We start from the raw sequence: 13,563 nt of genomic DNA, 5'->3' as shown, positions 1-13,563 counted from the left end.
ATTAGAGTTGGACTTAACAGGCAGCAAAAAGCCAAATACCAATGGGTGGTGCATGAGGAGATGATGACTGCAGTAAAACAAAAGAAAGTGGTCCTAAAAATGGCACAAACAGGAACCAGGAAGTGACCACATGCAACCTCACACCTGACCTGGGCAGGGATATAAAGGCCCAGGCTTAGGAGGCTCCACACTGCACATCTTCCCTCTCCACCTGCTCCTCTGACCTACTCCATCAACCCAACACCAGAACCATGAGCTGCTGTGGCTGTTCCGGAGGCTGTGGCTCCAGCTGTGGGGGCTGTGGCTCCTGTGGCTCCTGCTGCTGCAAGCCTGTGTGCTGCTGCAAGCCTGTGTGCTGCTGTGTGCCCACCTGCTCCTGCTCCAGCTGTGGGGGCTGCAAGGGAGGCTGTGGCTCCTGTGGAAGCTGCAAGGGAGGCTGTGGCTCCTGTGAGGGTTGCTGTCAGTCCAGCTGCTGTAAGCCCTGCTGCTGTCAGTCCAGCTGCTGTAAGCCCTGCTGCTGTGAGTGCAGCTGCTGTAAACCCTGCTGCTGTCAGTCCAGCTGCTGTAAGCCCTGCTGCTGTGAGTGCAGCTGTTGCAAGCCCTGCTCCTGTGAGTGCAGCTGCTGTAAACCCTGCTGTTGTCAATCCAGCTGCTGTAAACCCTGCTGCTGTCAGTCCAGCTGCTGCAAGCCCTGCTGCTGTGAGTGCAGCTGCTGTAAACCCTGCTGCTGTCAGTCCAGCTGCTGTAAGCCCTGCTGCTGCCAGTCCAGCTGCTGCAAGCCCTGCTGTTGTCAGTCCAGCTGCTGTAAGCCCTGCTGTTCTTCAGGCTGTGGGTCTTCCTGCTGCCAGTCCAGCTGCTGCAAGCCCTGCTGCTGCCAGTCCAGCTGCTGTAAGCCCTGCTGCTGTCAGTCCAGCTGCTGCAAGCCTTGCTGTTCTTCAGGTTGTGGGTCTTCCTGTTGCCAGTCCAGCTGCTGCAAGCCCTGCTGCTGCCAGTCCAGCTGCTGTAAGCCCTGCTGCTGTTAGTCTAGCTGATGAAAGTCCTGCTTCTGCCAATCCAGATGCTGCAGGCCCTGCTGTAGGCAGTCTAGCTGCTGTGCCCTAGTGTGCTGTCAGTGCAAGATCTGATTTTTGGCTTTGCAGAGCTGTTACCAGATACTCAGTATCCCTGTCGGGATTTCTGGCCCAGACTTTGGCTGTGTTTCTCAAAGTACTATTTCCTTCACTAGCTCCCTCTTGCTCATCCTTCTTCCCTCCCAAGCATCAACATTTCCTTTTGGCTTCTTGTTGCTTAAGCTGCTACAAGTGTAGCTTTGGCTCCTATGGGGGCTACCAGGCCAGATCTTGCAAATCTAGTTGCTATGGGTCTTGGGCTCAAGAAGAATGACTTTATGATTCCCCTGCCACCTCTACAAATCATCCCTGGCCATTTCTGCAGGTATCAGTCTCACCCTTTAGTACAGGCCTCTCCCTGCAATGAAGGCCCTCCTCAACCCACTCACTCTGCATCCACCAGGAGCTCTGATCTCTGACTTTTACTAATAAAGCCACTACTCCAGTACACTATCGCTGTGTTGTGTTTGTTTTCCTTTGGTTGGGGAACGGTGCAGTGGAATAGCGCCTGTGACCACACTGCATTTCCAGTAGCCCGTGGGCCTATGGGCACGGTTTCCTACCTGGCACAGCTCCTCCACACGCTACGTCTGACATGCAGAAGCATCAGTGACAGCCACTCAGCCCTTACTGTGCACCTGCCCCATGCATCTGAGGAAAGCAGAGAAAATTAAGGGGGCACATCTCCACCTTCTACAATGATCATCTTAGCTAAGGTTGGTATCACAAAATGCCACAGACCCAGTGGCTCATCAACAGTAGAAACAATTCTTCTCATATGTGGGAGGTAGTTCAAATGTGGCAGAATTAGTGTGCTTAGGTCTGTCTTTGAGGTGTGTGTATGTGGGTGAGTGCACATGTGCAGGCGTGTGTGTATGCAGAGGCCAGAGGCCAATGCTAGGTGTCTTCCTTGATTTCTCTTGTATTAATCTTTTGAGATAGGTTCTCTGTCCCTGAGTCTGGAGCTTACTACTTCCACTAGGCTGGCCAGTGAGGCCCAGAGATCCACATCCACTGTCTTAGTTAGGGTTACTATTGCTGTGAAGAGGCACCACCATGACCACAGCAACTCTTGTAAAGGAAAACATGTAATTGGGGCTGGCTTACAGTTTAGGGCTTTAGTTCATTGTTTTTATTGTTAGCAGACAGGCAGCCTGCCTCTAGGTTACCTAGAAACCTGCAGCCTCCTTGGAGGCAAGCCCAAATAAAAGCAGCCTGCCTACTTGTGCTCTCTCTCTCTCTCTCTCTCTCTCTCTCTCTCTGTCTCTCTTTCTCTTTCTTGTTCTGTCTTCATGGCTCAAAAATTCTCTTTGTACCACACCTGTTTTACAGTGTCTAATACTTATACCACAACAGTCATGGTGGGAAGTATGATGGCACATAGGCAGACATGATGCTAAAGAAGCAGCTAAGAGTTCTACATCTAGATTAGCAGACAGCAGGAGGAGAGAGTGACACTGGGCCTGGCTTGAGTTTCTGAAACTGCAAAGCACATTCCCCAGTGCTTCCTCTGACAAGGTCACACCTGCTCCAACAAGGCCTCATCGCCAATGTTGACACTCCCTATGATCTGTGAGAGCTCTTTTCATTCAAGCCACCATATTCCACACCCTGGTGCTGAAACTAGGGGTGTTCTTTACAGGTACTGTATCTGGCTTCTTCCTGAATGGTCCCTGGAAATTGAACTTGGAACCTTATGCTTGAACAGCAAGCACTTTAATAACTGAGCCATCCCCCCCCAGCCTCAGGGGGCATCATATGTAAAAGTGCATGTAGCCCCATGGAGGAGGCTCGGACCTCATGATCTAATGGCCACACAATGGTACTCTCTCCTGATACTAACACCATGCAGCAAGGACTCAATGTACAGCTTTCAGGAACAAACCATTCAAACCTGGGCATGCCTAACTCACCAGGAAAATCCTGGTATGGAAGACTCATGCTGCTTCCACCCCTCCGTGCAGTGCTTTGAAAGTCAGGCAGATGTGTGAATGTTGCACATATTGTTCAGGAAGATTAGAAGAAGAGTATATTTGGAAGAAATGAGCTCCAGGAGATGGGCTTTGAGATATTATAGTGCAGCAACAATTCTAGAATGTTTGGGTTCTATAAAACACAAACACAGAGAGAGAGAGAGAGAAAGAGAGAGAGAGAGAAATAAGCCTGGAGAGATGGCTCAGAAGTTATGAGCACTGGCTGTTCTTCCAAAGGTACTGATTTCAATTCCCAGTAACAACATGGTAGCTCACAACCATCTGTAATGAAATCTGAGGCCCTCTTCTGGCCTGCTGGCTCACATTCAGGCAGAATACTGTATAAATAATAAGGACTGAAGAAGAAAAAGAAGATGGCAACGAAGAAGAAGAAGAAGAAGAAGAAGAAGAAGAAGAAGAGGAAGAGGAAGAGGAAGAGGAAGAGGAAGAGGAAGAGGAAGAGGAAGAGGAAGGGGGAGCTTTTTACTGACAGGTGTGCTGACACACACCTTTAATCCCAGCACTCAGGGAGGCAGAGGTAGCAGATCTCTGTGAGTTTGAGGCCAGCCTGGTCTACAAAGCAAGTCCAAGGCAGCCAAGGTTACACAGAGAAACCCTGTCTCAAAACAAACAAACACCCCAAAACAAAAAAATGAAACCACAGAAACAGAAGAGTGTGTTTTTGTTTTAATCCCAGGTATGGAGATTATGGGGCTGCTTCGGACTGTCCACAGAAGCTGACTATGATTTGCCTCACGCTCTAGCAGAGGCATGGTTTGGCCAGCTGTAGATAGTTTCTTCCATTGTATGACCTTAAAATTCTGGGAACTTCTCAGGGAGGTATATAAATGCTAGAGTCCCTAGAGATGGGGTTGGTGGTTGGTCGACATTTAGGGAAATGGGTTGCAGTTTGCTAGCAGCTGTGGTCAAAGAAGAAAACAAAAGGTAAGAAGTTTAGGGACTTTCCTAATTCCTCTGTCCCCTCCATCCTTGTTTCTCTCCTATCTAGTATTAGGGGTTGAAATGGGGGTGGGGGAATAAAGAACCCACAAAGTAGCAACGTTACAGCTCATCTCCACTTTCTGTCTGCTTTCTGCTTCCTGACTAAACACAGTGTGACCTTACATCTCTGCCACTGCGCTCGCCCCTGCCCTCAGACTGCACATTAAAATAAGTCCTTCTTTCCTTTAGTCTATATCAGTATTTGGTCACAGCAACATAAAAACTATCACACTCATTGTCCTGGAACTTGGGCTTCATTCTGCAGATTGTGGGAATGATCTCTACAGAGTATTTAGTTATTTGGGATGTGGGAGAGAGAAGGTCAGAAAGTGAAGGGTGGATAATAAGGCCATGGGTAAGAGGGGACCATAAGACAGAGAGGAGTCAGGGGTAGAACAGAGTCTGGTTTGTAGGAGTGATCAGGCTCCACTCTCAGCTCTGACTCATGGTTTCACTGTCGAATGTCAACTCTTGAATAATAAAAAAAGAGAGAAACAGAAAGGAAATATAACTGTACCTATGTATGGTGGAGGAGAAAGTTTATTTTAGATATGTGGGAGAGTGTAGCCAGAGGCAGAGACATCTGGGACAGATGTTACAACCCTGAACCATGTGGGAAGAGGGAGAAGGGAGCAAAGTACAGCAGTAAGGAGGCCAAAAGAAGGGCCAGAGAAAGAGAGAGAGACAGATAACCAAAACGTCTGGATTACATAGGGAAGAGCCTCTGGGAGAAAAGCAGTCCGGCCCCTGGTCTAAAGAGTCCAGGGTAGAGGGTCGGGTATGCCAGCCATTACCCTGTAACAGGTAGGGACTGAGGGACGCTTGGAGAACCTGGAGGTTTGACAACTTAACTAGGGTTGCCCCAGGTTTGAAACATAACAAATATCAGCTATCTCCATGGAGAACAGACTCCTATACGGTGCTCACATTCGTGGTTCAGAGGCCCTTTGCCAGGTAGCTCAGCCCTCACACCAGGTCCAGCAGAACACCTCCTCTAAGAGAGTGGTTCAACCTGTGGATCCCCATATGTGGGAGACACATATCACATTTCCTATGTATCAAATATTTACAATGCAATTCATAAAAGTAACAAAATTACTGTAGTCACTACAACGTGAGAAAGTGAGGAACTGTATTAAAGGGTCGCAGCATTAGGAAGGTTGCGAGCCACTGCTATAAGGGCTGGCAGAGCTTTGGGTAAATGCGAACCTTAGTGCAGACCATTGGAGAAAGGGGTATCCAATGGGTCAGCCCTGGGGCAGGATGTGGACCAACTCCAACCTATAGACCTGTACCTACTCTGAGATGGGCCATCTTGAACATATAACTTGGGGAGGAAGGGAAGGCAGAGAGTAAGGTAAGAATACTAAGCCTGGTCCACAGACAGCTGAGGTCATTCTATGATTGGTGGACCCATCCAGGTCTGAGGAGGAACTGGGCCTTTCTGCATCTTTGACACAGAGCTGAGGATCCCCAAATTCTTTCAGAGCTCCTCCCGCTGTCTGGTTTAAATCTGAAGTGTCTCCCACAGGCTCATGTTTTGGGCGCAAGGTCCCTAGCTTATGGCATTGATTTGAAGGTGGTAGAGTCTTTAAAAGGTAGGACCTACAGATGAAGGTGGGTTTCTAAGAGCAGCTCCTCTGAGGTTATAACTGCTGTCTTTGTCTTCTGCTCTGTAGCCACGGGAGCAAGCCATGCCCTTATGTGTCCATAACTCCACGCTGGGATGCTCTCTCCTCCATGGTCTGTGAGCCTTCTGAAACCGTGAGCCAAAATAAATCTTTCCTTTCAAATGTTGTTTCTGCTAGGTATTTTGCCATAGCAAGGAAAATAACAAACACACCATCTATCTGCTCTTCTCCGTAGCTGAGGTAAGCCCCAGCCTCAGTCAGCCTCCTGTCATCCTATATTTCAAGGCTGGACAACTGGCTACCACCCTGATTCCCACTGTCCTCTGAGTGCAGCAGACTCAATCTTGCTTCTGCTAACTGTCTGGTCCTGAAGAAATTCATTTTTTCAAGGTTAGGCACTCACACAAAAGCCACCATTCCCTCCAGGGGTTGAAGAAAGTTTCTGCTTGCTTAAATAAAAAAATGAAAAAGTAGTCATTCTTCTTATCTCTGGCAAGAAAAGGAAGCTCCCTTTAACACATGACTGTGCTGCCTATTACCTTGTCAAGGTCAATGTTAGCCTCCGGGCTCCCTCAGTCCTGACTCACAAGCCCCACCCCAGATCCCAAGCCCTCTTTCTCCTGTTCCCCTTTAACCCTGGAAATCTTTCCCCTGTTGCTTCTCCTTGCTTTCCTGGAAGACAGCCTTGGCAGTTTGGAATAAACTTCTCCCTTTTCACCCTTGGAGCAGCTGTTTTGGTTTCTTTGCTGTGGCATTTTCATTCACTCAGGGCCCACTTGCACAAGATTATTTCAACCTACAAATACCCCAGGCCAGGCTGGAGAGGTAAGTCAGAGGTTAAGAGCACGGTCTGCTTTCCCAAAAGGTCTTGAGTTCAGTTCTCAGCAATCACATGATGGCTCACAACCATTTATAATGAGATCTTCTGCCCTCTTCTGGCATGTAGGAATATGTGCAGGCAGAATACTAAAAAAAAAAAAAGGGGGCCACTAAAATCAGTTCTTTTGGAAGTCAGCTCCAGAAATCTGCTGTTTCCCAGTGCTTTGTTTTTGTGAGACAGGGTCTCATTATGTGGTCCTGGCTAGCCTGGAACTTGCTATGTAGACCAGGCGAGCCTTAAATACATAGAGATCTGCCTGCCTCTGACTCCTGAGTGCTGTAATAAAAAGAATACCAGCCTAACTACCAGGTTTTGCTTTTTGTTTTTTAATTGAAGAAAACACAAGCCATGTGTGGGGGCACACACCTTTAGTGCCAGCACTGGAGGTGGCAGAGGTAGGTGGATCTCTGAGTTTAAGGTCAGTCTGTACTACAAAGAGAGTTCCAAGATAGCCGGGACTACACAAAGAAACCCTGTCTCAAATAAATAAATAAGTGCAAATGGCTGAGCCTGGCGTGACTCCACAGATACAGTTTTCTTTAGTCATAGTTTAGACATGGAAAAATGTTAACCAGGCAATTACTTTGTGTCTATCATTTGTCATGATAACTGGCAATTGCTTGTCATCAACACCATGCCAAGACTTAAACAGAACTGACGTCATCTTGAACAATTTTATTTTGACCCTGATTTTTTTTGGAATGGAGGGGGAAGAAAATCATGTGAATTGTCTGAAAATAAAGAGTATTTAAGCAACATAAAAGATAACACCTTAGCCAGGCAGTGGTGTCCCAGCACTCAGGAGGCAGAGGCTGTTAAATCTCTGAGTTCCAGGCCAGCCTGGTCTACAGAGTGAGTTCCAGGAAGCCCTATCGCAAGAAAAAATAAAACAAAACGTTATTATGATTGGTAAGCAGGCATCTCTACGGCCAGCCCCAAGGGACCAGATAAACTGGCTATCAGACATCGGTGACACCACTAATGGACCACCTGAAACCCTCTGCGCAGGCTCTGGGTCACCATATAAGAAAAAAATCTCGCACCACCTCCAACCTCAGAGACAGTCTCTGTGATCCCCTCCTCCTTCCCTTAAAAAAACCTCCCACGTGGAACCAGTCTCGTGGCGTGATTTGTGAACCCGCCATGTAACTTTGCTGTATAATCCTAACAAACATAATCTTTTGCCCAGTTCACAAACCCCAAAAGACCAGGAATAAACCAACTCAGCTGTAAATACATGAGGTTCTTTTTATTGTAAATTATAAGCTACAGCTTGGGCCCACACCCCCCACCACCAAAGCGGTGGGAGCAGAGCGCCTCATGCTCAAGTTAGTTGGGTGATTTAAAGATTCTGGTCCATCCTAGCATGCCCAAGGCAGGGGCAAGTCCTGCCTGGCAAGCATCTATTAGTCAAAATGCTACATTTTGAATTGATTGGCTATAAAGACCTGGTGTCCCTCCCTAGGGGGATGGGCCAGTTTCCTAGCAACTGTATCTCTAGTGGGTGGAGAAAGAATGCAGTAAGGCGGTCCTTCCCCTCAGGGCATTACTAGACTTCTCCACCCACTTAGTTCAGGCCTCAATTAATAGATGATTTTTAATTTTTTTGGTCTCTCAGTAACAACACACAAAAAAAGAGAACACTTAAAATCGTACACCATGGCACCAAGTTGGCTTCATACCAGGAATGCAAGGTTGATTAAACATGCACAAATCAACAAATAGAATACATAAAAGAAAGACAGACATCATATGATCATTCCAATAGACACAAAATAGGATTTTGAGTTTACTTTGACTGAATTTAAAAATCTCTTCATCGCAAAAATCACAAAGAAACTAAGAATACCCTAAACACAATAAAGACTACACGTGACAAATCTGTAGCCAATATTGTATGGAATAGGGGGTGGGGATAAGGGGAAACAAAAGTATTTCCTCTAAAATCAGTAATGAGGTGAGGACGCCCACTTTGCACCTTATTCAATATAGTGCTCAAAGTCTTGCCTAGAACCATAAGACAAGCTAAAGAAGTAAAAGAAGTCAGATTACCCCTATTTGTAGACAATGTGATCCTAAACTTAAGGACCTTACCTTAGAAACTCTTGGCTTTGGAAAATACCAAGTAACATCCAACCTCCACACCCAGCCAGATCCGGTGAATTTAAGACCCGCTTCACAAAAGGCAAATCAGCCTGACACTGGAAACCTAGCCAACTTACCCAGGGCTAGTGAAGTCGTGGATCTTGAAGAGAACCTTTACCACCAATTTACTAAACCGACATAATGCCTAAATATAATCTAAATATCTGTCCTTATAACCACAGAAAAGCATAGTCCTCATCAAAGAAACTTCTCTTTTGCAACAGAAGGAGACCACCACTACTAAAAACCGCAACCAATCAAATTGCAGAGTTGTGGAGCCCAGTGCTAACTGATAAATCTGCAGCATAACTCCTGCACTAAGACTCCAGGATCACTGAGGAAGGGGTAGTAAAACTGTAAGGGCCAGAGGGACAGGAAGTTTGCTGTGAACTAGTTATCTCCTAGAAATGTAAGAAGCTACAAGCATGAAGTCTCACCAGCATGCTTACCCAAACATGACCTGAACAAGAATGACACCAATAGACAAGCTAACATGGACAGTGAAAAGCTTACAAGGCCTTAATTCTAGATAAAGACAAAGAAATACAGGCGACTATGGAATACTGAAACTGGGACAAATGATCTTCCTCAGGGAAGAGCACAATTGGTTACCCAGTATTAAATCCTCTGCCCTGAAAACATGCATACAAGTAACATTACAGAGAACAAGCAGGTTGTATTTCTGGATGTATATAAAGAAAAAGAGGGCATGAATTTGAGAAAGAATAAGGGGAATTCATGAGACGATTTGGATAGAGGAAAGGGACTGAGGAATGGTATAATTATAGTGTGTCCTAGTTAGGGTTACTATTACAGTGATGAAACACCATGACCAAAGCAGCTTAGGGAGGAAAGGGCTTATGTGGCTTATGCTTCCTCATTGCTGCTCCTCCCTGAAGGAAGTCAGGATAGGAACCCAAAGAGGGCAGGAGCCTGGAGCCAGAGGCTGATACAGAGGCCATGGAGGAATGCTGCTTATTGGCTTGCTCCCCGTGGCTTACCCAGCCTCCTTTCCTATAGAACCTAGGATTATCAGCCCACGGGCGGCCCCACCCACAATAAACTGAGCTCTCCTCCAGTAATCACTAGTTAAGAAAATGCCCTATAGGCTTATCTATAGGTCATTATTATGGAGGTGTGGTCTCAGTTAAGGCTTCTTCCTCTTGGATGCCTCTAGCTTGGGTCAAGTTGACTTGAAACTAGCCAGAACTGATACCTTGTCAACTTGACGCACAAAGAGATCACTGTTAAGCCATGATCTTTTCTTTCTTGCTCATACCCAAGATCCTGAATTGGTATCAACGCTACAATATAAACATTCCAAATATTAAAAGTCCCACAGTCTCAAAAAATTCAAATGCTTAAAATTTAGTTTCTTTAAATTCAAAGTCTCTACAAAATTCCAAAAGAATAGTAAAAATTGTAGTTTGATATATATATGATAAAACACTGACAAACTCAATTTGGTATAGAAACTTTTGTTTTGTTCTCTCTTTTTCTTTCTTTTTTTTTTTACATAGTATACATTTTATTTTATTTTTTAAATTCTTTTATTACAATTTATTCACTTTGTATGCCAGCTGTAGCCCCCTCCCTTGTCCCCTCCCAACTCTGCCCTCCCTCCCTCTTCTCCTCCCATGCCCCTTCCCACAGACCAATCTGATAGAGGCTGATCTTCACCTGAGGTTCCTCTTCAACTGACTCTAGTCTGTGAAAAGTTGACAAAACTAACCAGCACAGGGACTATGGGAAGGTGAGAGAACAAAAGAAGGTAATGGACAACACATCACAAGAAAGCAGAGGCCCTGTTTGAAAGGAGGAGAGGGCCTCTCTCTCTAGAGGGGAGGAGGGAGACAGAAGACTTTGGGGACTGAGAACAAAGTATAGGGAGACCTGTGTGTGAAAAATGTCACAGCGAACCTCAGCACTCTCTATGTTACACACAACTCTGGCCCTCTATTAACCTCATATCTCATTCTGGAATTCCAAAGATGCATTCGGAAGTCACTGGATTTCTTTATTTGTCTTCCCAATATGACCACATTGAATAAATATCTTTGTCCTGCTTTTCACTGTTAATCTGGCTCTTTAAAAAAGATTATGTGGTGCACGCCTATAATCCTAGCACTCTGGGGGGCAGAGGTGGGAGAATCTCCTTGAGTTCAAGGCCAGCCTGGTCTACAAAGTGAGTCCAGGAAAGACAAGGCTACACAGAGAAACCCTGTCTCAGAAAACCAAAAGAAATAATGATAATAATAATAAATATATAAAATTTGAAAAATTATGTTTATGGATGTTTGCCTGCATGTATGTCCTTGCACCACATGTGTGCAGTGCCCAACGAAGCCAGAAGAGGATATCAGATCTTCTGAAACTGGAGTTACAGAGAGTTATGAGCTGTTTTGTGGGTGCTGGGAATAAAATCACAGGTCCTGGAAGAGTAGCCAGTGCTGTTAACTACTGAGATCTCTCTATGTCTCTGGCTCTTAAAAAAAAAAAGATTATGTGAGTGTATGCCATGTGTGTGTGGGTACCCATAGAAAACAAAAGAGGGTGTCAGTCCTCCTGGATCTGCAGTTATAGGTGGTTGTGAGCTGTCTGATCTTGGTGCTGGGAGCAGCATGAGCTCTTATTTGCTGAGCCTTTTCTCCAGCCCCTGATTTGGCTCCTTTTATTGGCTTATTAAGGATAAGTGAGCAAGCCTGGCTTGTTGGTGATGCCGGAGCACTGGCTCTATCTTTAGTAATTCTGGGGGGAAAAGCAATCCAAGTGTCCATTGACTTATAAGGGAAGCATACATTTGTTATAGCATGAATGGACTTTGAGGACAAGGTGAAACAAGCTGGGCACAAATGGACAAATGCTCTGCAACTGTATTTGGAGGAGGTCCCTATATTCAACAGCCCCACAGAGACAGAAAGCAGGGTAGGGGAGCCAAGGGCCGGAGAAGGGAGGAGAGTGTGCATTTAGTGGGGAGAGAGCTTCAGTTTGAAAACACAGAAAAGGTCTGGAGGTGGATGGTGGGGACCGACATGGGTTTACTTCATGCTGCTGAGCTATGGGCCCTTGGATATGCTTAAGATAGTGACTTCTAGAATTGTAATACGGCTCAGCCAGTAAAGCCACCTCCCTAGGACCCACTCCTGACTGGGGATGTGACTCAGCAGTATAATGTTTAACTAGGGTATATGAGGCCACGAGCTGCACCCTCGGTGCTACCAAAGGAAAATAATAAAAACGATAACAGAGTTGAAGGTATGATTAGGTCAATAACAGAGCTCAGTGGGTAAAGACGCCTAATGCCAAGCCTGACGTCCTGAGTTTAATCCGTGTGACCCACATGGTAGAAGGAGAGAAGCCGCTCCCGGAAGCTGTTCTCTGGCCCCACCCGCACACAGCGGCAAGTGAGCACAAGCATGCATACACACTTTTATATTATACACAACTGTAAAAGACCAACAGTCAACTTTACTATACAATGATGTTAAAAATTAAAGGGAGTTATTCAAAAGAGAAACAAAACATTGAACATGTGTACACATATCCTGGACTTCCTAAAACATAACTAACCCTTGACCTGCACACAATGGCAAGTGAGAGCAAACATTCATATACACTTTCACAGTATACACAATTTTAACATACCAACAGCCTGGGGCAGTGGGAAGCGGCGAGGATGGGATCCTTCCTGTTGATTTTCTAATCTAAAACAACAGCAACAAAACAGGACAGTGTTGAAACCGCTGCATCTGGCAGCTAGATACTTGTTACCCTGTTGTTGCCCCCCACCTCCCGTGTTTCTTTGTAAGTTTAGTTGTATCATCATTTAAAAAAAAAAAAACAGTCTGAAATGTGTACAAAGGGCACATGAAAAGATGACGCCTGCCATGCTGTATATGTTAGCCAAGATAGAAAAATCATCTAATATATAAAAAATAAATAAAAGGCACCCAGGGAGATGGCTCAGTGGGCAAATCACTTGCTGTGCAAACCTGAGTTTGAATCCCCAGCATCTACATAAATGTCAGGCAGCGCTGCTTCTAATCCCAGCCAGCACTCAGGAGACAGAGACAAGGCAACCCTGGAATGAGCCAGCTAGCTAACCTTACTAAAACCGTGAGCTCTGCGTTCAGATAAGAGACCCTGGCCCAATATACTGTGGCAAGCAATTAAAGAAGAAACCAGATATTAACCTTTCACTTCCACACACATTTATGCACACTCAAAGATATATGTGCACATCCCTGCACACATTCAAACATGTATACACATGTATTAAGAAAAAAAAATTTGAAAGATAACCCAGAATTGTTAGCCAAATAAACCCTTTCTCCTCCAAAGATGTTTTTGGTCAGGGTGTAATAATAGAAATTAAAATGCCAACACAGGACAGATCTGCTACAACAGATCTGGAATGAAGAGATTTCGTGTGTGGGGTGGGGAATGAGGAGAGAGAGACAGAGATGGAGAGACAGTGGACAGTGTAGGAGGAGAGAAAGAGGAGCGTGGGGCGGGCACTGAGAGAGAGAGTCAGAGAGAGCAGGGAAAGGGAGAGCAACCAAGGCAGAGAGAGCAGCTGGGAACAGCAGACGGATTATATGTAGAGCACCTGGCCCAGGTGATAACACAGAACGCAGGTGGTGATGTAGGATGTTGTCGAGTCCCTAAAGGCCCGTGAGGGCACACCAGTTGGATTGTCTGCACAACATAACACAGGGTATTTGTCACATCAACAGAAACAAAATGCCAGGTTTGTGGGTGTCCTCCTGGGCTGTGTTTGTAGTTTCACTACGTCTGTAGGTCCCTATGTGTGGTCGCTATGG

General features: G+C 45.7%; 1 protein-coding gene across 1 annotated transcript in view; it reads left to right on the top strand.

Annotated features, from left to right (window-relative positions):
- Positions 1 to 413: 413 nt before the first annotated feature.
- The window catches only part of LOC132650958 (keratin-associated protein 5-4-like), a gene marked incomplete at its 5' end in the record, with an annotated part of 18,177 nt that continues 5,027 nt past the window's right edge, over positions 414 to 13,563 (top strand). Inside the window, one exon of the mRNA XM_060376279.1 lies at positions 414 to 1,002. Within this exon, the coding sequence (XP_060232262.1) occupies positions 414 to 1,002 (589 nt within the window). The remainder of the gene's footprint in view (positions 1,003 to 13,563) is intronic.

The sequence above is a fragment of the Meriones unguiculatus genome, chromosome 1 (genome assembly GCF_030254825.1).
Source record: "Meriones unguiculatus strain TT.TT164.6M chromosome 1, Bangor_MerUng_6.1, whole genome shotgun sequence".
Taxonomy (NCBI): Eukaryota; Metazoa; Chordata; class Mammalia; order Rodentia; family Muridae; genus Meriones; species Meriones unguiculatus.
The sequence above is the reverse complement of the archived record's forward strand: the minus strand, read 5'-3'. Positions and strand labels throughout refer to the sequence as shown.